The sequence below is a fragment of the Pogoniulus pusillus genome, chromosome 13 (assembly GCF_015220805.1).
Source record: "Pogoniulus pusillus isolate bPogPus1 chromosome 13, bPogPus1.pri, whole genome shotgun sequence".
NCBI classification, from domain to species: domain Eukaryota; kingdom Metazoa; phylum Chordata; class Aves; order Piciformes; family Lybiidae; genus Pogoniulus; species Pogoniulus pusillus.
In genome coordinates, this window is record NC_087276.1 from 13152356 (window position 1) to 13174356 (window position 22001).

The 22001-nt window shown below is 45.4% G+C and overlaps 3 protein-coding genes across 7 annotated transcripts in view; 1 reads left to right on the top strand and 2 right to left on the bottom strand.

Annotated features, from left to right (window-relative positions):
• Window positions 1–906: 906 nt before the first annotated feature.
• Window positions 907–11584, bottom strand: PMM2 (phosphomannomutase 2). Of its 3 annotated transcripts, none has more exons than XM_064153040.1 (8): window positions 11192–11584; window positions 10164–10275; window positions 8914–8990; window positions 7934–8025; window positions 6617–6716; window positions 5390–5465; window positions 4238–4353; window positions 907–2207 (listed from the first exon to the last, which is right to left on the bottom strand). In XM_064153040.1, exons 2-8 carry the CDS (start codon window positions 10258–10260, stop codon window positions 2091–2093), a joined length of 675 nt encoding a protein of 224 aa, XP_064009110.1. In that variant the 5' UTR covers window positions 10261–10275; window positions 11192–11584; the 3' UTR covers window positions 907–2090. The 3 variants fall into 3 exon arrangements, with proteins under 3 accessions (XP_064009110.1, XP_064009109.1, XP_064009108.1); XM_064153039.1 differs by having other exon boundaries at window positions 11022–11584; XM_064153038.1 differs by lacking the exon at window positions 11192–11584 and adding an exon at window positions 10795–10915.
• Window positions 10845–13763, top strand: TMEM186 (transmembrane protein 186). The gene is made up of 2 exons (XM_064153041.1): window positions 10845–10981; window positions 11994–13763. The coding sequence occupies exons 1-2, from the start codon at window positions 10973–10975 to the stop codon at window positions 12729–12731; spliced, it is 747 nt and encodes a 248-aa protein (XP_064009111.1). The 5' UTR covers window positions 10845–10972; the 3' UTR covers window positions 12732–13763.
• A 347-nt stretch (window positions 13764–14110) lies between these two features.
• The window catches only part of ABAT (4-aminobutyrate aminotransferase), a 50021-nt gene continuing 42130 nt past the window's right edge, over window positions 14111–22001 (bottom strand). For all 3 annotated transcript variants that reach the window (XM_064153030.1, XM_064153031.1, XM_064153032.1), the window contains exons 11-16: window positions 21196–21344; window positions 19610–19747; window positions 19045–19212; window positions 18172–18318; window positions 17436–17547; window positions 14111–16279 (exon numbers count right to left, since the gene is read on the bottom strand). In XM_064153030.1, coding sequence (XP_064009100.1) covers window positions 16158–16279; window positions 17436–17547; window positions 18172–18318; window positions 19045–19212; window positions 19610–19747; window positions 21196–21344 — 836 coding nt within the window. In that variant the 3' untranslated portion in view covers window positions 14111–16157. The remainder of the gene's footprint in view (window positions 16280–17435; window positions 17548–18171; window positions 18319–19044; window positions 19213–19609; window positions 19748–21195; window positions 21345–22001) is intronic.

The following is a 22001-nucleotide window of genomic DNA, read 5'->3' on the forward strand; positions in this document are numbered from 1 at the left end:
GAGTGCATAATAGATACTGCTACTTCTGTTACATAGGTTTATTTTCATTATAATAGCTAATAATAACTATTAGTAATATACTGTAGGAGCAGAGGTATAGCATTGCCTGGGTATTTCAGCTGACACCTGGGGGGAGGAAAGCCAGAACATTTCAGAAGGGGCTCCTGGAACAGAGCAGCTACCCTTGCAAAATGTTGCAGCAAGGCTGTGTGCAGGCTTCAGGGGACAGGAGCCAAGCAGGGATTGCTGGAAGTTGGAATGGCTGTACCTGCCCAGTCTGTTTAATCTCACGTTGAAGAAGGGAAGGTGAAGCAGGGGACTGGGCATTGTGGGATGCTTTGCTGTGGTTTTTTTTTTCTCCCCACAGACTTCTCATCTGTTAGCAAAAAGGGCAGAAGATAAATTGGCAGTGGATGCACAAGGCTGACCAGCAGGCTTTTAAGGTTTGAACCAGTGCAGGTATGTGCACACAGGTGAGAACTAATCTGAGCTTAGTCCTGTACAGGATGTTTTGCAGCAGTAACTGCAAATACAAGAACTATCCATGCAGTTGAGTAATCAAATAGTCAGATGCATCACATGTGCAGCAGCTGTTAAAATCTGGCCACCTTTAAAGGGCCCTCCTGCACTGCAGGTGCTTCTGATCCAAACTCTGATCCCACTGACATGCTTGAGGCAGAATTACCCTCTGGAAGAAGACACAGAAGGGCATGAGATGAGACAGTTCTGATGTATGAGGGCATCAAAGCTCACTTTCCTTTTCTCCAAGCCCCTTTAGGGATTTTGGGTTGCACACAAGGATTGTGTTCTCCCTGTTTGCATGGTGCAAGTATCGTATAAACTTGGAACTGAAAAGATTCAGGTGAACCATTTCTGAAGACACAGACACAGGGAGCATACAACAGGTCTCCTTTAAGTATTTTATTTGCCAAAATGACAGAAGCAGTAATTTTTCATGATTAAGATTTTATTCTCCTCCACTAAATTAGACTCTTCATAATTACCTTCCTAATGTCAGATGAGAAAAGTAACATTAACAGTTACACTGTCCTATGTCAACTTCAATTTTAACAGAAACAGGTAATTTTTTGATTAGTGCTAAAGTCTCACCTACCCCTTAATGTCTTACCAGGAAAATCAGGAATGTAATTTGTGACAGAAATAGTTTGTTATCATGCTTAAGTTGTTTTAATTAATTTTAATTTTTTAAAAAGCTATTTAGATTTAAGAACATTCTGCAAGAAGTGTAAGTACCATGAACTGCACTGTGCAGGTAGCTTCAGCACCAGCTGGTCCAGCCTTCCTAGTGCTGGTGGACTTCTGACCACACACTGGAACACAAGTGAGGTCAGAGACTTCTGGCTCAGCTCACCATGAGGGTGATAAGACAATGGAGAAGGTTGCATAAGGAGGTGGTAGAAGCCCCATCCCTGGAAGTTTTTAAGGCCAGGCTGGATGGGGCCCTGAGCAATCCAATCTAGTGTGAAGTGTCCCTGCCCATGGCAGGAGGGTTGGAACTAGATGATCCTTGAGGTCCCTTCAGCCCTGACAATTCTATGAGTTTACCTTCCCACTGCCAGAAAGAAGACCTCTTTCACTCATCTTCCAGTTTTAAGCAAGGAAATCCCAAGTGTCTCGCACTTCATTACAGCACAAGTTGGTAGTTTAATAAAACCCCAACTCGGAATCATTCAGCTTTTAAATAGCAGCTTCAAAATGAAAACTTAAGGGATTAAGACTGGCAGGCCAATTTTGAGATCATAAATCAATTTTAGGCAGGTTATCCCCACCCCCTCTGTCCAGAAGTTTAACAAAACAAATTAACAAAACCCCCCAACAATAGTGACAACTAACAGGAAAAATCCAACCCAAACCCCACAGCCCACCAAAAATAACATGGAGTACTTGTCAAATGGCAGCAGGGGGAGGATGGTGCTAATTGAGCTCTGCTGTGTACCACTGGTCAGTGAGGTTCTCTCCCTGCAGCACAGAGGCCCCCAAAGCTCTTGCTATTTGTGATCAGTTAGAAAAAAAACAGTACAAAAGCTGTTTGGAGTTACTGAGCCTAACTGTTTGGCAACTGTGAATGCTCAAAGTCTTTCGTTTACAAAAAAGAGCTCTTCACAGATTCTTCTGGTGTCCTGGGGGGAAGTGACACTGTGGCCTTCTGTCCTAGAGTCTGTGAAAATTTCATAGTCATTTCCTCCCTGAAAACAAGGAAAAAAAAGAGTATTTAATTTTATTTATCTTACTGTGTAGTCACAGTCTTGGGGTGAAGAAGGCACACACAAAGTATTGGAGCAAGTCCAGACAAGGGCCACAAAGATAATCCAAGGGCTGGAGCACCTCTGCTATGTGGATAGGCTGAAGGAGCTTGGGTTGTTCAGCCTAGAGAAGACTCCAGGGAACCTTAGAGCTGCCTTCCAATACCTGAAGGGATCCTATAGAAAGGCTGCAGATGGACTTTTCATAAGGGTGTCTAGCAGTAGGACAAGGGGGAATGGTTTGAAGACGAGGGACAGTAGGTTTAGACTGGATCTTAGGAGGAAGTTCTTCAATACAAGGAGGTGGGACTCTTGAATAGGCTGCCCAGGGATGTCGTGGATGCCTCCTCCCTAGGGATGTTCAAGGCCAGGCTGGATGAGGCCTTGAGCAGCTGAGTCTGTCCATGGCAGAGGGGTTGGAGTAGATGATCCTGAGGTCGCTTCCAACCTAAGCCATTCCAAGATTACAGAAAGAAGGGACTCTGCAAGGGCAGGTAGTGCTAGGATGAATGGGTAATGGTTTCAAACTGAAGGACGGTAGATTTAGGTTAGATATCAGGCAGAAATTCTTTGCTGTGAAAGGGGTGAGGCATTGACACAGGCTGCCTAGAGAAGTTAGGGATTTCCCATCCCTAGAAACTTTCAAGGTTTGGAACTAAATAATCCTTAAGGTCCCTTCTAAGATAACAGTCACATCTGAGGTGTCTTCCAAAAAGCGGTGTCTGTAGCACACCTGTGCTGACACATCTGCTGAACTGTGTGAGAGCTTCCTGACCTACATGCCAGCATTGGTAACACAGCTCTCAGTTTAAGTTTTTCCTTCTGTATAGCAGCCCAGCATGATGCTCTAGGTTTACTTGTTAATACTCAGCCATGAGGCTTGTGACAGGATGCTCTACCAGCTCATGGCATTTGTGATTTACCTTCATTGACCTCTTCCCTCCAGCTTTAGTTAGTGCATTATTCATCTTTCACTATTGCAGTAGGATTTTGGCCTTGTTACTTGTCTGGGGAGACACGTGTAACTGGTTTCTAATCACAAGAGAGCAATGGAAGCTCCTTTCGCAGCCAGCGCAGGGAATAAAGGTGCTGCCAGCTACATGAGCAGAGATCCCCAAAAGCTGCAGCTTTGAGCGCTGGAGTTACCTAACTTTTGTAGCTTGCTTGCCATGCTGCTTCCCACAGTGTGTTTGCTGCCACAACTGCTGCAAATCACTGCTAATGCTGTACTGCCACTTACAGGGTTTAAAAATCAACTGTCCATAAACTGTATGCCAGAGGGACCGGTGATTCCCTTTGCAGCTGGTGTCAAGGAGGTGAAAACCCTTTAGTTCAAAGCTTGTCTTTTTCTTATAAAACCTGGCCTTTTAAAAATTTATAAAGCTATAAAGTTTTGTAAGTTATAAAACATTCTTATAAAACGAAGACTTTTCATATAAAACTTAGCCTGACACAGTCCTTTGGCCATATTCAGACAGCTTAAATTTCATCCAGGCTTGCTGTGGAGTTGTGTAGCTCTGCCCTATGACTAAGGACAGGGATTATGGATAAACTCAGTTCCTCTGTGTGGAGACAGAGTGGTTAGCAGAGGAACAGCATTAAATTCAATGGAAAACAAATAGGTTTAATAAACACCAGCCAACAAGAAGCATCAATCTACACTAACCAAATAGGATAATCCCCATTACATAGCCACATCATTTAGGACCTTAATGTAATTACACAAATTCAGTTTAAAAACACAATCTGTTAAGTCTGTCAAGAACACTGTGTTCAGGAAACAGAAGATAAAGCTGTGCTCACAGCTGCCTTCTAGCTTTATGCTGAGCAGCACTGCACAGCCAACTAAATGTGGACACACATTTGTATCCTGACTTCAGTTCTTGTCAGGTATAAGGTAATTAGTTAGGGCCTACAGTGCTTATGATTTAAAACAGAAGCTCTGAAATGTATATACAAAACAATCTACTCACTGGCATAGTCTTATCTCCAAAGAAATAAATAGTCTTGTATCCATCGTTGGCAACGATTCCCAAGCAGTACCTCTTATCCCAGCCATCTGGGAACACATCGAAGCTTATCTGGCCTCCTAGGACAGATACCAACCAAACAAACTTTGTTTTATTACAAGAACACATTTCTGAGGGAAAAGTAAGTGAGAAAAACTAAACTGGGTAAAAAGAAATAGAAACGTTACAAGGCTCTGGAGTGTAATAGGGCATTGGCTACTACAGCTGTGATTTATTATTTACCCCTTAAATACTGAGTCTTAGCATGTTCCCAAGCACTCACACTAAGCCTGTATAAAATAATGACATGTACTATTTTCCCTTTAGAAAGAAACTGCACGACTGAATGCAGCCACTGGTGTATGCACAGCCATAGATTCTGATGTATCAGACTTTCTAAAGAATAGAAGGGGGAAATCAGCCTTTGTGACATAGCCTGACAGAACAGCTGGTCCATTCCAAATCCTTGGACTTCACCAGTACATTAAAGTGATTCCCAGCTGAGGCTGGTGTCCAAAAAGTATCTGCCACAGGCTACTGGAGCACATTTCTGCCCTAGTGTTTCAATACCACAGCATTAAGGCAAACTGTACTTTCTGTAATTTGAAAATAATCAAGAATGACAAAAGCTTGGGAGAGGGGAAAAAAAGCTGCACGTATAACTAATTATTTATTATATCACCTATTAAGCTTGCATTTGGTTTTGGGTTTCTTTCCCTTCTTCCATATGCTGCAGTTAGAGCTAAAAAACCAAGGGCTGCTAGCACAGTACTGATGTAGTATTTCTGATCAAAACTGATTCACAGAAACAGCTCTGACTAAGCAACAGCATGTGATAGGTTTCAAAATGTGCAGAATCAGTCACACAACTGACATTACGACAATGATCTGATGACAAGCAACGAAGTTCTTTTTGTTGATGGACTTCAATTAAAATGTACCAAATGAAAGCCTAAGTGGAAAAAGAAGCTTAGTCTTGCATGCACAACCCCACTCCCACTACAACCACCCCAGAGAAGTAACTATCACACAAGTGAGATAGAGCCTGTCATAGACACAAGGGGATATGACTTAAGAGAAATTTACATCTTGTGAAGCAAGTTTTTAATGTGATACCTATAGAAAATGTGAGGCCTTTTCCTGCAAATTCTCTTCGTAAATCAGCTACGAATTTATCTCTTATATGTTCCCTCTGTTAAAACACAAAACATAGCAAAACATCAGTTACAAGCTGTGTTAATTCATCAGTGAAAAGATAACTCAAAAGCCCACTCCCAAAATAGCCAAAGATATGAGTACCAGGGCTAGTGTGACACAGGTATGTTTTATTATTACTGAAAGCATCCTGAGAGCATTTCCACTCTGATTTATCACCAGCTTGTGAAAAACAACAGCGCAACTTCCCCTTTGTGCTGTGATATTTGCTTCTTTGTCTGCAAATCTTGGAATATTAAAGCTCTATGCTTCAGCTCCTGCTAAAGTTCAGTTTTACAAGTAGGGAGACAGGCATAGGAAGAGTCTCAAAACTTCTGATGTTATATACACCAAAAAAGGTTATTTTCAGAATGCCTTGGGCTTAGGTATCTTCCAGCACCTATTAACTGAGCCACAGGCAAAGACTGCTTCTGAGGAATTAGAATCACAGAATGGTTTGGGTTGGAAGGGACCTTAAAGATCATCTAGTTCCAGCCTCCCTGCTATAAGCAGGGACATCTTCCACTAGAGCAGATTGCACCAAGACCCATCCAGTTTGTCTCTGAACACTTCTAGGGATGGGACATCCACACCTCGTCTAGGTAACCTGTTCCAGTAAACAACTTCTTCCTTACATCTAACCTAAAGTAGATTTCAGGTTTTGTATCAGGTCAGAAACAGTTGTCATGGTGTTGCAGAAAACAGAACTCTGATACCATGGGTCAGATTCCTTTTAGCCATGCACATTTAGCTGTGTACAAAGGAAAACAAACAGTGAACTGTTTGACTTCAGCTTTTAAATTCTGCTTCACAGTGCTTTAGAGAGATGGCAAGGAGCAGTTTGATTGATTGGGATGGACAGAACCTGGTTATACTAGAGAGCACTCCAAATAAGATTAGTTTTACCTATGGGCAGGGTTTTTCCAGGAACCCTATGTGTAGAGGGAGGATGTTCAGTGCTCCTTCTGCAAGTAATCAGCATGAAACAGAGTACCTATTGTACATTTCCTGACATCTGATCAAAGAAGTTAAACCACATGGAAAAGATTTTAAAAAAGACAAAAAGTATAAAAGCTTTTTAAAAATCATGACCTGGCCATGACTGCCTCTTCCAGAGGAGATGGATATTTTTCAGGACCTGTAACTCACTTTATCAAGTTCATAGAACTCAACTCGTTCTTCCTGGCTGCAGCCCCTTCCAATGGGGGACACATTTATCATCCCGTTTCGGAACTCAATGAAGGTGCCCCTAGAAAGAAAGTAGATGAAAATTTGCTCAAAATAATGAATATCAGAGTGAAACAAGAATTACTTGTGCAGACACAATGGGAATCAGACATCTCCTTCAGCCTCTCATTGTATTCATAAACCCCCCCCAAACTTACAGGAACCAATACCTCTGGCACAAAGGTGTCTTTTAGACTTCTATTTGGATCTGGTAACTTCAGCATCTTCCTGACTGACTTCTAGAAGTATGACTGGAGCATCCTGTCAACTCAAATCTCAAGACCCTGACAGGCCAGTCTCTCGGCTTTGGGGTGAAGTAGCAATATTTAGAGCAATCTAGGCACTGTTTCTAGCTTGCCTCACGTATGGTACCTATTAGTACCTTAAGCAGCTGCATCCTCACGGAGCTGTCACATACAGCTAACCTTACTGTATGCTTCTCATCTCTGGAAGGTATTATGCTGCTCAATTCCAAACATCCCAAGGAAATACTCATACTTCAAACCTGAACTGGCTTTCTTCTGAAATAAAAATGCTGAAGCAGTACTTCAAATGCTGTGCTCCAGCAGGGACCTTATCTTTGTATGTATGGACTGAGCCCTGTTTCATATCTACAGTATTCCTAAAGCACAAATTAGTAATTTTTTGCTGAGAGGCTTTCTTTACACATTGAACCTGAACACTGTAACGTGGAGAATATGGTAACATTAAAATCATAGAATGGCTTAGGCTGAAAGAGACTTTAGAGATCATCTGCTCCAACTTCCCTGCCAGGGACACCTCTCAGCTAAACTCAGCTGCTCAAGGCCTATTCAGCCTGGCCTTGAACACCCCCAGAGGAAACATCCACAACCTCCTTGGGCAGCCTATTCCAGAGTCTCATCACCTTCATACTGAAGAAGATCCAGTCTAAATCTACTCTCCCTCAGCTTCAAACCATTCCCCTTTGTCCAACTGCTAGACACCCTTATGGAAAGTCTCTCTCCAGTCTTCCTGTAGGATTTCTTCAGGTATTGGAAGGCAACTGCTAGGTCCCCCCAGAGTCTTCTCTAGGTTGAAAAACCCCAGCTTCCTCAGCCTATTCTCATAGCAGAGGTGCTCCAGCCCTTGGATCATCTTTGTGGCCCTCCTCTGGGCTTGCTCCAATAGCTCTGTGTCCTTCTTATACTGGGGACAGTAGAAGTGGATGCATTATTTGAGGTGGGGGTCTCAGCAGAGCAGATGCATGCATGCACATACCTTTTCTTTGGCAGCTTAATCTTTGCAATGTAACTCAGGCAGTAGTTGATTAGGTCCTGAAGCACTTCCTCACCCAAGTGGCCCTGAATGCTCTAACAAAAACAAACACCACTCAGGCAAGGGGCCAGAACCTGAGATTCTGAACATGAGTAACATGGCTGGCCAGGCACAGACACTGGATACCCAGGCATGTATGGTAGCACAAAGGAACGTGCCTTCAGGGAGTAACTCCTAGGTGGTGCACACACAGTACTACCTAAAGCCTTTCCTATTTATCGTTGTTTCCTGTGGGTTTTTCAAACTGTAAGACCAAACTCTATGCTTTAGATGTGGGGCAAAGACAGCACAGCTTAGCAAAAAGTTGCACTTAACATTTGCTCTAGCCAAGCGTGAAGAAATGGCGATTGTAACTGCAGTGCATTTGGAACCAGTGCTCAAGGCAGCGATTTCAGTCAGGAGTCCTTCTGCATTTTTGATCTCTGTTACTTATGTTACATTACTAATCACCAATGAAGGTGATTACGGTATCTGGAATCTGATGTCCATTTATATTAGAGTATTCACCCACTAGCTTATGCACAGATCAGAATGTGCACTCTCTAAAAAGCAGCTACAAATTTACAAGAAACTTTCTGAACCCCAAGACCCAAAAGACCTCAGCTATGAAATGCCATACTCTATAGGAGCTCCAGGAGCAGTGGGCACATTTCCTATGGATAAGCTGAAGGAAAGGCTGCTCCAGGATTTTCAGTTCTTGTTTGATCAGACACAGAAGAGTCCAATAGCTTTTGGGTTGGAAAATGCCCCAAAAAGTAAAGTTTATGTGCAGTTTAATCTATACATAAGCACCAAATGAATGATCTCTTACAGAAGCAACATGTGAAGACAACAAGAATTTTGACCTTAGAAGGGTGATTGTAGAGGACTGCACTGGAGCAAGAGGTTAGAAAATGTCTCTTTCACCTTACTCTTTCACTTACCTGCTTGCACAAGAATTTCCCATCTTTGTATGCTACAAGGCCATTTTCTGGAAAAACGTAGTCAAATTTTTCAACCACTACAACCAAACAAACAGAGAGTAACTGTAATCCCCCCTCTATGACTGTTATAGTGCAGCAGAGAAACATGGAGCACTCTCATTTCCCTCCAAGATTAACACACACCTCAAATCAATGATGTCTTTCAGGTACCTCTATTTTTGCTCTCCCTCTCCTGCAAATACAGAATCACAGAAAACATCCAGTTGGAGCAGACTCCAAGATCATCCATTCCAACCTTTGACCCAGCATTGAATGGTCAACACTAAACCCCAAATGCCAGGTCCACAGGCTGCTTAAGCACCTCCAGAGATGATGACTCTACCACTGCCCTAGACAGACCATTCCAATGTCTGATAATCCTCTCTGTGAAGAAGTATTTCCCAGCAGAAATACATCTCTTTGCATTGAATATAAGGAAGAGACTCAACACCTCAGTTGTTGGAAAAACCTGGCACCCAGCCTGGCTAAAAAGCAAACTGAATACTACAATTTTAGGTTTCTTTTCTCAAAGTTACTAATCTACAGTGTCGTGGTCTATTGATTGGATAGGGCTGGGTGCTAGGTTGGACTGGATGATCTTGGAGGTCTCTTCCAACCTGGCTGATTCTGATTCTATCCTATACAGATGTCTGAGCTGTGGCAATCTTACTGCAGTGCACTATAATGTGGCTTACTGGAGAGCACTTGTAAGCCAAACACCTTCTGAGTTATTTGGGCATTACAGAAGGCTATCAGTGGCATCAGTCACAGAAAGACTGTTAAAGAGAGTCTTTTATACACATAAGAAATGCCTCTGAAAAGAACTAAAGTCTGAGTCCATCAGTATCGTGACCCCAGTTAACAAACTCAGATCCTTCAGGGATAGACTCCACAACTGAGCAGCCTGCAGATGCATAAATCCATTTAAAAAAGACAACGAAGCACTCTCCTAAGGCACTCTTGTGACATCAGATATTAACCTGATGTAGTAGAAGTGCCGACCGCTTAGTAATACACCGAGTCATCTGTAAACACCAACGCAGGCTGCAGCTTCTAAATGCCTGTGAACAGCTTCTCGCAGACTGAGAGCAACGCAAGAAAACCAGGAAAAAAGTTGCGAGAAGCACGCACAGGCTTTCACCTCCACTTAACCTTCACAGCTTCCTCCTAAGCAGCCGGGTGGCAGGAACTGCATCAGCCACTGTCCTTACCGTCATCGCCGAGCTGTTCCTTGATCTTGTCAAAATCTGAGCCACCCACGACTCCAACTTTCACCTTCTGACGCAACCTCTGCAGAAAGGCGGCCATCTCGGCTGTGATTTTCTAGGTACCGAAGCAAAACAGCGACACGGATAAGCATTCTTGTCATAAGAGCAGCATCCCTGTTTCGCAATGCCCGCTAAATGCCAGCAGTGCCGCGCACATCTTTAAGGAGGGAGGAGCTGGGGTTTTTCCTTTCCTGCCTTAGAAAGGCAGCGCAAGTTTGCACATGGCGGAAAGGGGCGCAGAGCTCGCAGTGCCAACACGCCCACCTCCCTGAGGGCTGGCAGCCCTTAACCGAACGCCCGCGTCCGCCGAGTGCAGGGCTGGCAGCGCCAGCTCAGCGCTCCCGGCTGCAGCCCGGCAAGCCCCGCGCCAGGGCACGGCTCCCGCCCGGGCAGGGCAGCGCCAGCTCAGCGCTCCCGGCTGCAGCCCGGCAAGCCCCGCGCCAGGGCACGGCTCCCGCCCGGGCAGGGCAGCGCCAGCTCAGCGCTCCCGGCTGCAGCCCGGCAAGCCCCGCGCCAGGGCACGGCTCCCGCCCGGGCAGGGCAGCGCCGCGCGCCTCGGCCCCGCGCGACTCGCCTGGCGCGGGGCCGTGAGCGTGCCGTCCACGTCGAACAGGCAGAGCGCGGAGCGCCGCGGCGCCGCCATCGCCACCGCCACCGCCGGCCAGCGGCAACGCACCGCGCCCGCGGGGCACGGCGGGAAGCGGCGCAGGCACCGCCCTTCCTGAGGCGCGGCGCTGGGGGACGGCGGAGCCATGGCTGTGGTGAGTGGAGCGGCAGCGGCGCGGGGGGGCTGTGCTCTACCTCCTTCCCTCTCTTCCCGTCCGCTGGGCCGGGCGCGGGGTGAGCGGTGCCACCGTGAGGCACGGTTGGGCCGCGAGCGGTCTGCGGCCGCCCTAGGAGGAGCAAGGAGTGCCGGTGCGCGGCTTCTGTTGGCCGAGTAACGGCCCGGGAAGGGTCGCTACCGTGATTACCGAGGCCCCAGAAGGTCGCCGCGGGGATTAACGGCCGAGTAACGGCCCAGGAAGGGTCACTTGGGTGCCTAACGGCTGGAGGCGGCGAGCTGCCCCCGCGGGAGTGCCGCGCTGGCCGAGAGCCGGGCGCGGAGAAGCCGGGAGGGCGTAGGGCGAGACGGTGTCTGCGCCGCGTGTTAATCTGCCCACGCGTCCGCCTGTATCCGCCCCCGGAGGTGGGGTCCGAGCGGTGGCGTTCCGCGGGCCGCGGCTGTGGCTGCCCTGCAGCGGCCCGAACGGCGGCACGCGTGTGTCGGCGCCGGGGCGGCACAGCGGCCCCCGCTCTGCCTCCTGTCTGCTCCTGTGCTGCAGGTTTGCGCGGTCCCCGCGGCTGGCCCCTCTTGCCGCCTTGCTTGCTCTCCTCATCGCGCTTTGCCCGCTTCTCCTGCTTCCCGCGGATTGCTCTTTGCACGCTTGTTTAACACTTAAATGGTTTCACCGGCGGTCAGCCCCGCGTTCTCTCGCCTCCCTTGCTTAGAAGCAGCGCACAGCGCTGGGGCTTTCACTTGGACTCTGCTCAAAGAGGGAGGCAAGGGGTGCCATAGGAATCTCTGTAGTAAACTAATGCTGGCATCCGAAGGTTTTTTCCCTCTGCATCTGCAGGGTGGGAGGTGAGTGTGAATACCGGAACCAGTTCTAAGTGTAAGGTTGTGGTGAGCTGGAGCTTGTGCTTACTGTCTTTAAGTAGCCTAGGAACAGCGTCTGAGGTGACTGAGTTGTAAAGAAGGCTGAAAGTATGACCTCTGGGAATGCTTCCTTATAGGCTAGGCTCTGCAGGATTAGGACTAAAGTCTGCATGGCACCATCTTTTGGGAGATGTCTGCAAAATAAGCTCTGGACAAGGTCGTGGAAGAAGGAAGATGCTCGCCCACCCTGGTCTTTGGGTATGTGGGAGTGTTTGCAGTCACCAAAGCAGCGAGTTAATAACATGAATAGTCATCCTGGGAGACAGCAAGAGCCATCTGTCTGTCTGTGCCATTCATCCCCTGCTGCTGTGGGCCGACAAACTGCCGTGGAGCAGAAGATAGAAGAGTTCAAACTGGTATACAGGTTTCCAGGGATTAAGTACTGCAGGATGCTGTCCAGACTGAAGCTGTTGCAGACTGCCACCACCCTGGTCATGCTGCCACCCGTCACCTACCTCTATTTGCAAGACCAAGTCTCTCAGGGTGTCCTCTTGTATACAAGTGGCATAGCGCTTTTTGCTGGTGCAATGCTGTATGCTATGAGCTACTTTCTAAGACGGATTATTGGATTCATCTACTTAAATGAAACTGGCTGTACTGTCCGAGTGTCCCACTTGACCTTTTGGGGGAGACGGAATGACATTTACTGCCCCAAAGAGGCAGTGGTGCCTTTGGATGAAGTTGGAGACAGCAAAGGGGAGCTGCTGCTGCAGTTCAAGCGCTATAACAGCACAGATACTTTGTATTTTACTATTAAGTATGGACAGATTGTAGACAGGCAGAAGTTTACTCAAATATTTGGAGAACTTGAGTGATACAGCAGCCAATTTACAGTGGCTTTTCTTGCTGTATGTTCATTGTCCTTATTCTTCTGTGAAGTTTAATTGGTTGTGTCATTTTCCTGTGCAAAGCCTGCTGGTAAGTGTGCTCTGTGTAGGAAGTAAAGAACAATCCACTGCTTGCAATGCCTTGGCAGCTCATTTAAGGTGTGAGCAGCATCTTCCAGGGATACAGGAAATTGGGTGGTGCTCTGTCACCAGCGGCTCTAAGTCTGAACTCTCCTCCTGGGAACCTGCAGCAGGAGGCTGAAGTAGCAACGCTGACGGGGTGGTTCTTTGAATTGACATCTGGGGTGCTTTTGAAACAGGAAAAGTCTTGAGATAAAAGGCAGTAACTGCCAGAGCATCCTCACTTTACCATCATTGTTTCTTTCTAGTGAACTTTAGGTTGATTGGGAAGGCTCTTGGAGTTAAAACTTGTCTTGTACATACACAGGATTTAGTAGTGCTGGATGCCAGATACACACTGGTACAGTGATGAAGCTGAGGTAGCTGGAAAGAACAATGTATAATGCTGCATGGGGTGTGTATGGTCTCTTGTCAAGGTCCTCCAGGATGGAGAAGTAAAGTTGGGCAGAACAAGGTTGCATGTCGCAAAACATAAGGGCAGCTCAGTGGCAAGGCTAAGTTAAAAACTTGGACACCATTTCAGGAGCCTCTCAGGAATCAAGGAACACCACACCAAAATTGTTACACTGTGAGTTACAGGGACAGTCTATGACACTCTGTTCAGTTTGGGTCCTAATGATCACCTGAAAAGTGGAACTACTCATCCTTTTTTGCATATATTTACTCCTGTCTCCTTTGTATGAATTACATCTAATCAGTGCTGTAACACCTGAGCTGCAAAACCTTCAGGAGACACTACCAAAATTATCTTCGTCTGTGTGAATGAAGCAGTCTTCTGTGAAGGTTACTGTATAGCCTGGGAACTGAGTTATCTCCTTAAGCTGCTCTTCCAGCTGTTACTTCATTTGAAACTGGCAAATAAACTGACCCTCACCAACAGAGACCTGTGGGGAGTGTTCTTTTCCCTGTTTCTTGGTCACTTTTATTGAACCCCTGTCTCTTGCTGGATCAGCAGATTCAGGTAAGTACAACAGCCACTGAAGTGCCTGACTGACCCTGATTTGTGTTAAACTTTGCCTCATGGGGGCACACTTATTTTACATTTTGACTGATACTATGTGGTACAGCAATAAGAGAAATGACCTTGATTTAAACACCAGAGCAGCAACACAGAGTGGGCTGTATGCAGACACTGTGGGTTTTGGAGGCTTACCTTTACAGGAACATAATATGTGCTGCTGATGTGCAAGGTGTGTGCTAGGTGTAAATAAAAAGCCCTGCAGAAGTTCAATTATAAACATTTTATTTAAGAATATTGATTACACATGAGATGTCATTTGTTATGAGTCTGTGTACAGTTACTGGTTACACCATGAAGTGTAGTTAAGTATTTGTTTAAACATTTATTCATTTATTTGGCACTGTCCACAGGATGGTGTAAACAATATGAACTTTATATGCTCTAGCTTCAGTGCTTTGTAAGTAATCTCTAACATGATTTCCTCAACGTGTTGTACACAGCTATACAGTTACTGAGTGTCAGTAAAAATTATAAAAACACCTAGAGTATTCATAATAAAAGTGAAGATGTGGTAAGACTTCAAATTACTGGACCTCTTTTTCTGTAAAAGTACAAGACTTACTAGAGACATTTACTAAAACTACTGCACTGATATGTTGAACAAACTAATTCCCAAAATGCTGTCAAATACAGTTCTCAGTTGGATGTTCCTCTTGCTGATGGTACACTTATGAGGACAGTGAGGGCAAGGAGGTTGTGCTGCACACCAATTTACTGGGCCTCCCCTGCTGATTCCTACAACCTCTGTTCAAAAACCTGCTAAAGGTCTGACCAGCTGGTACCAGAATTCTGGTTTCTGCAGAGAGGTTTACAGAAACCTGGTTATTTTCAGCTAGCAGAAGTGAGAGTGCTTGAGTTTCCCAGTACCAGCACCCAAAAAAATGAAATGGATGAACCATGATTAACATCTCTCAAAGCAGGTAAGAAACCTTTCAGGTTTTGGTAGCTGTACCAAAAGGTAAATCTTTTTAACTCCTCTGCCTCTTACTTGTGTACTTAAATTGTGGTCAGGTATAATAGGGCAGCTCTGAAGTTCACAGTGGTCCCTGATTTTTGGTGCACAACATAAAGTTAAACTTGGAAAACAAAATCCAGATGCTTGCTAGCCAAGATAAAAGGAAAAATAAAAGGCACCAGACATAGTTCAAGTCAGCCTCAAGCAAACAGCAGAGTACACAGACAGCCAGAACAGTGCTCTGAAGAGAAAAAAAATAAATCAATGAACTATAGACACTTTTTGATCCTGTGGCTTTTTAGGGGATCTCTGAAGAATCAGTGACTTGGAATAAACTATGAGAACAAAACCAGAACTACTTTGCATTACGAATGTGCAGTTAGTTAGGACTAGGCCTTCACTGATGTCAGGTAATGGCCAAGACCAAGCAGTTGTGCTGTGGCTTTACAGAATACCCCAAGTGTTTCCATGGAGCTGGTAAGAGATAATGAATGGCTAGCTTGTGTTCTGGGCAGCTGGGCAAAGAAGCTCAAGTCAGAGCTGCTGACAGAGGTGGAAGTAATGTGCCTCACATGATTCTCCAAGCTTTGCCAAATTACATACTTCAGGGTATAGTTTTCTTTGTACAAGTCTCCTTGCAAGAGAAGTCAAAGGGTTCTAAATCCAAGATGAGGAAGGAAGTGCAAGCACTTGAGTTCCCCTCGGAGCACTGGCCAGTGGCTGAGGGCACTCCGTGTAGCCTGGGCACAGAGCAGCTGATGGCATCCTGAGCCAGCTGCTGTGGCAGACGTCTGCATTCAAGGGAAGAAAGCTGGAACTCGCTCTGTGAAGTACTGTACTTGGCAGTGGTGGAAAGCAGAGCTTTCCTTGAAACACTGATTTTATTCCAGCTACCATTAGAGAATGGCACTTTCTATACGGCAGGCATGTGGCTTTAAAGGTTATGCCATACTGGTGGCTGCTTCTGGGCACAAATCTACTGGAATTACCTGTGAAAACAGACCACACCAGGGCCATGAACATTGAGAGGGCTCTGCAGTTAATAGGGCCCAAGCCAGAAGGTGGAGTGCCACAGCTTCTAGAAATGCACAGTGTGGAACAGCTGCATGTGCCTGCTGGTGACCAGTACCAATGCTCTGCCTGGGTCGAGTTTGCATGGAGCAGCTTGCCTTGGGCAGGACTACAGACAGAACACAAACCCTAGTTTATGACTTTACACTTATCTTGTAAGTAGAGAGGACATGAATTAATGCAAACTAATTTCATAATCAGCTGTTCAGTGCGAGAGAACTGCTTTTTACTTGAAGTTTGCTAAGATGTCACTGAAAATGTTCAGAAAGAGGTGTGCATGATGATCCTTGAAGATCAGCGTGGGACGGAAACGGATCGATCTGTCGCCACAGCCTCCCAGCACAACACCTAGAATGAGAATAGAACAGGCTGAGACTCATGTGCATCTCTGTCACATAGCCAGAAAATGCAGGTCTCCGAGGTCCATCTCATTTGATGGCTAACAGTTCTCCCCAAATCATTGCTGACTGACACTGCGCATGAACAGTGCAGCAAAGGGCTTCAGGCTTCACAACTCAGGAGATGCTGCAGGGGTGCCTGTAAGTGTTCTGTAAAACACCTGCAATGTTGGGACACTGCATCAATGGAAATACTCCAGCCAGTGCTCTGAGACTTCAGAGCTCCAATGTTCTACTGGTTAAGTGCTTCAATGCCAGAACAAGACACAGAAGGCTTTAAATAACTTCATTTTTAATTACGAAAAGTGAACATCTCTCAGTACTGGCAAACTTCTTCCTGCAGTACTTCAAATGCATGTGGGTTTGTTTTTTTTTTTAACCTCCAATTGAATCCTTTCAGATGTTTGTGGGCAACAAAAATCCATACTACTGAGTTTACTGTGCCTCCAAGCAGTTTTGGTTTTACCATGAAACAAAGCTCTTCCTGCTGGCTTAGTTTCTAAGACAAAAATTACCAATTCTTTTACAGTCTAATATGTTGGTTTCACAACAGTTTAGCTCCATCATGCCTGCTTCTTTCAAAAGATGATTAACAGCAAATCCTGACAGCAGCAAAGCTGGGAGGCTACAGAGTTAGATTCAAGGAGAATGTTAGGCTGCAGGTCCCTCCTGGTACCTGTGTTATCTACAGCTGAGGAAGACTTGTGTTGTCAAAGGGGAATGTAGCTGTGGATCTGTGCCCATTTTAGGCAACTCATTATTAGGTATTCCATAAAATGCTTATTTTTTTATCTCTGTCTTTTCCTGAGCAACAGTTTTATTAACTTCCAGTTCTCCTGATCTGTTTTTAGAAGCAAGCCATGCCCAGGGGCACCTGAGGTCACCACAGAGAAACATGAAGTGGTGTCACAACCTACAGAGTTCTAAATGGTCTGCTCTCTCTGACATGTACTTCCAAGGAGGTCTAAACACAGTTTTGTTCATAATTTCACTTCTGTCCTCTGATACTGATACTTTCACAAGCCATGTAAGAAAGGAAAAATTGAAAGCATTACAAATGCTACTGTTTGTCATGTGAGCTAAGCCACACGCACAAACTGTCTTACCTTTGTTCCTGGCTATTGTAATTAACTTGTTTCTAGTAGCATCATTTGGAGTGTCAAACGAACAGAATGTTCCTCTTCCTCTCACTCTGCTGATAAGATGGGGGTAACGAGCCTGCAAAGAGAGGTGAGGAAGTACACGTGGCAGCTGCTGCAACAGAGGACACCTGGTGGCAAGCTCTGCTCTGCCAGGCCTTCTGCCACATGGAAACCCTGCTGCTGCCTCCAATCTGGTGGAGTGGAGCCACTACACAGGCTGCGTTTCCCACAGAACCTTGTCCTGTTCACCCCTTCTGACAAAGATTTGCATAGCCATAGAGTGCAGAGCCAAACAGGAGGCGTGTCCCCTCCTCACAAAGTAGATAAACTTCCGAGCAGGAAGTGAGAATGAATCTGCATCCCTGAGCTGAGCCAAATAAAATCTTGGAGCCTCTTGAAGTGAGCAGAAAGCACCTTGCATCTGAAATGCACTCCAGAAAAACCTGAGCATAAATAATCGGGGCTGGGGCTAGAAAGCAGCTCATTCTTAACACTACACTATGACACTTGCTAGTATTATCTGCTTCACTCATTGTCAGTTAAAATCCTCACTTTTATAAAAGTAACCTTTTTTGGAGAGTAGTTGTTCTTTTCTGGCCCTCCAAAGTATGAAGTTCTTTAGCCCAAATGTTTAAATGGGATGTCAGGTCCTACCTGCTGAGCACATTTCTCCTCATCTGGAATCTTTGCCTAGGTTTACCTGTAAATCCAGCAGCCCCGTCAGCAGTGCTTTCCCAGCATGAGCTGCGTTGTTTAGAAGGTCCTCTCTTTTAATAACCTTAATGACTTCAGCAAGCATCAGGTTCTTGGATGGATCTCCAAGCCAGGTATTAAAAATCCTGTAAGGCTAAGGTGAAAGGAGAGTCGTGCAACATGTTAGTTAGCAGACAAATCACTCTAGTAAAGCCAAGCAGGCCACCTGCCTAGTAACACAAACATCTGGTGTATGAAAAAGCATGCACTGATCTTATCAACTGCCCTTTTGTGTTGTAAGAACAAAATACAGCTGCCCTGCTGGGCAAAACAAATTTCTGCTAAATGTGTGCTGGAGATACAGTGCAGTCTGTCCTGAGGCCCTGACACCTCATTGAAACATGGCTACAGATGACATGGAAACCATCATCTGGATTTTACATACAGGCTTAATGCTTTCCTCTTTTATTTTTTCCCCTCTATTTTTTTTCTTTATTACATCTAAAATGTCATTAATGTGAAGAAGAAATCTTGCTGACAGAATCTGTAATGCTGACACACAAGCTCTGAAGATACAGAGTTGCCCTACAGAAAAAGTTGTCAGTTTGTGGTTGGACTTTGTAGTGAAGCTTAGTTCATTGGGCTAAGCCCAGTTCTTCACTCTCTCCCACCAGCTTCATGACCTTTGTGACTGACAGCAACTGGAATAGAAGTGAACAAGTGAGGACAACAATTTCTGTGTAAGTACAAAGCAAGTATGAAGTAGCAGCTCCATCTAGCTGAGGCTGCACTACTGAAGGAAGGTTTGTCTCTTCTATGGGCGCTGCAGTTCCTCAGGACTGAGTCACCAGTGAGCACAAGGTTTCATTGTAAATCTTACAGCATTTGGCCTGAACTCCTCCTTGTGGAAGAATCCTCCTGTCATCATCTTCTTGCTGAATGATACCACATCAGCTGGGTCATCCAGGCCCCAGTGTTCATGTGCCCAGAATTTCCCTGTGCAGCCACCTCCCGTCTGCACCTCGTCCACCAAGAAAGCACAGCCATGCTGCAAAAACAAATGTAAAGATCAGGGAACATTTCCAAACCAAAAATAACCTCTCTTAGAAAACAGATCCAAGCCAAGGACATGCAGCATCCCTCCTCCCTCCCTTCACTGCCCAAATCTACCCCTTCAGCCCGCAGTGCTGCTCACTGCAGGTGAGAATTCACAATGACACATTCAGCTGTTTCCAAGACTCATTTCAACCTGAACATTTGGGAGGACTCTGGGTAGCATTTTCAAAGTCCCTGAGGGAAGCAGAATGTCTACTAATGTCTTAACTATCCCAACTGCCACAAAGGAGTCCTGTGAAGCTCTCAGAGTGTCTGAGGAAGTGAGAAGGCCTCTGGAGACAAGAAGAGGTATTGGCTGCCACTAAGTGAATAGGGAAATGCTGCATTACCTTTCTGGCAATATCTCGTAGCTTTCTGAAGAAGTCATCTGAAGCATGGTTGTCTCCACCCTCTGACTGGATTGGTTCTACAATGATTCCAGCCACAATCTTCTTCTTTTTCCTGTACTTCACAATCAGGTCTTCCACCTGTAAATCCAACAGGATGTCTGCACATTTCCTCCAGAAAGACTAAATCCTAGCAACAGAACTTCCACTTTCCATAGACATTCCTGGCTAGAAAGGTGTCAGGAAGTGCAAGGAATTATCAAGCCATTCCTAAAGCATTTAATGCTGCCCTTGTGAGCTCCTGAAGTTCAAACCATAATCACAGTGTATCTAGTCACATATTTATTTGCAATGGTGTGAAAGCTCTAGTGAATTTCAACTGAGAGTATGGTGGCAACCACTGCAGCTTCCTGTGCCCTTAGTCCACACCTAAGCGACACAGAAGAAAACAGATTCTGCATCAGAAAACTCAGCTAATGTATTAAAGCTAGTAATTTGGTAATTTTGCCTTTTCTAGTCACCTGCTTCAGATAGCTTAAAATGAATCAGATAAAATAGTGCAGGAATCCTGTTGCTGGTAGGGGGCTTGCAGAGAAATGACCTTATATCACCAGTAAATTAGTAGTTGCACTTGTACTGGAGATGCCCCTGTGAGCCTTCAGGGCCCAGAAGCGGTGCAGGCTGTATATAGCAGTGGTTTCCAAAGGCTGCCAGCAAGCCAGTCCACAAACTGTCAAAGAAAGCATTCCAACTGTTTTTTTTTTTAATAACAGCTTCAATCTGTGGATTGATTTTGTGCATCACAATTGCCCCACCCCAAGCTATGGTGGAGCAAACTCCGGGACTTCTGCTTTGCTTTCTATTTTCTCTTCAGTTATGCTGGCTTGAATAAGACATCTCTTTGATCCTGCTCTGCAGAGCCATCTTGAGAACCTTCAGCACACCACAGCCCTCTCTAGGCAGCACTGATGCTCCAGACCTTGCACTGTTTCAGTTCCAACCACAGGGCACACTGGGCCTTGCTCCCCACTGCTGTCTCAAGAGTAAAGCCCTCTTGCAAGTGACAGATCCCAGATCCCTGTCAGCCCAAAAGGGAATCCCATGGTTCTGGCACCTGGCAATGTTTTTTCTCTCTTATGCTCTGTTTCTTTCTCCTGGGATCAAGAAGGCACAGAGCAGAGTCCCTGCCCACTCATCACTCTCTGCAGCCACAAGCAGGATAAGAGCTTTGTGCCAGAAATCTACCACAGAAAAGCTGAAAAAAATGAAATACAGCTCCAGGTTCTCCTTCAAAGGACTACAGACACTGTGCTCTCTCTTATCCCATGTCCCTTTGTGAGGTGACAGAATGAACTGCTGCATGTGCACTGTCACTCTGGTATGACTGATGTGCACCTCTAATTCACAGCATCTTAGCTGTTCTGAGAGGCAGGGACAAACTTCTGACTCTAAACAGCAGTGAATGCTGCTTCAATCACATGCTGTTCCCATCCCTGAAAACATTGTGCTAGTGAAAAGCAGCTAATCCCATAAACACTATTCATCATTTCAAACCAGAAACAACAGCAAGCTGCCAGGGAATCTTTTACCTCCTCTAAGCAACGGGCTTCTTCTTGTTGATTCTCTTTCACAAAGTCTTCCAGAGGATACTTTAGCCTTGGAAATGGAGCAATAGGCCAGTCCAGAGAGGGAATGTCCAGTTTGTGAATTGCTTTAGAGTGAGTTGTAGCTAAGCAACCTAAACCCAGAAGAGCAAACATTAAAATAATACCTGTCTAGGAACAGTACAGGAGAAAAGCTACCAAGAGGTGACAAATTGCCTGACACCAGGACTGCAGAATTCTCTTCACTGCTGTATGTTTTTTTACTGCATTTTCTGAAGCACTGGGTAATGGGATTTAGTGCAGCTTCAGTGGGGTGCTCTAGCTTTTCAGAATCGGCTTCCACCTGCACTGTTCCAGAAGAAAAGGAGCTCCTTGGTCAGTCTGAACAGGCTGCTCAGACAGGATGGGTTTCACCTTTTCAAAGAAAACTGCTCACACAAAGCTTGGAATTTCAGCACTCTTGGGTAACTTGTTTAGAAGAGGGACTGCCCGGGGAGGTAGTGGAGTTGCCTTCCCTGGGAGTGTTCAAGAAACGACTGGATGGGGCACTTAGTGCCATGGTCTATTTAACTGGATAGGGCTGGGGGATAGGTTGGACTGGATGATCTTGGAGGTCTCTTCCAACCTGGTTGATTCTATGATTCTATGAACATAGTAAAAATGAGTGACATCTTGTTTGTATATGATGGTGATTTTCCTGCAGGAGATAGATTTTTACTAGCATCGACAGGAAACGTTGCACTCAGAATGAAAATAAAGAGACTTTCTGAAAATTAGTTTTCAAACCAGAT

What these genes read in the sequence shown, in the direction of transcription:
- PMM2 (XM_064153038.1), bottom strand. Translation starts at nt 10,863, where the DNA reads ATGGCGGCGCCGCGGCGCTCCGCGCTCTGCCTGTTCGACGTGGACGGC. An exon ending in ATTAAGCTGCCAAAGAAAAG is followed by an intron (nt 6,717 to 7,933) that starts GTATGTGCATGC and finishes CTTTCTTTCTAG; the next exon opens with GGGCACCTTCATTGAGTTCC. An exon ending in TTGGAGATAAGACTATGCCA is followed by an intron (nt 2,208 to 4,237) that starts GTGAGTAGATTG and finishes CCTTGTTTTCAG; the next exon opens with GGAGGAAATGACTATGAAAT.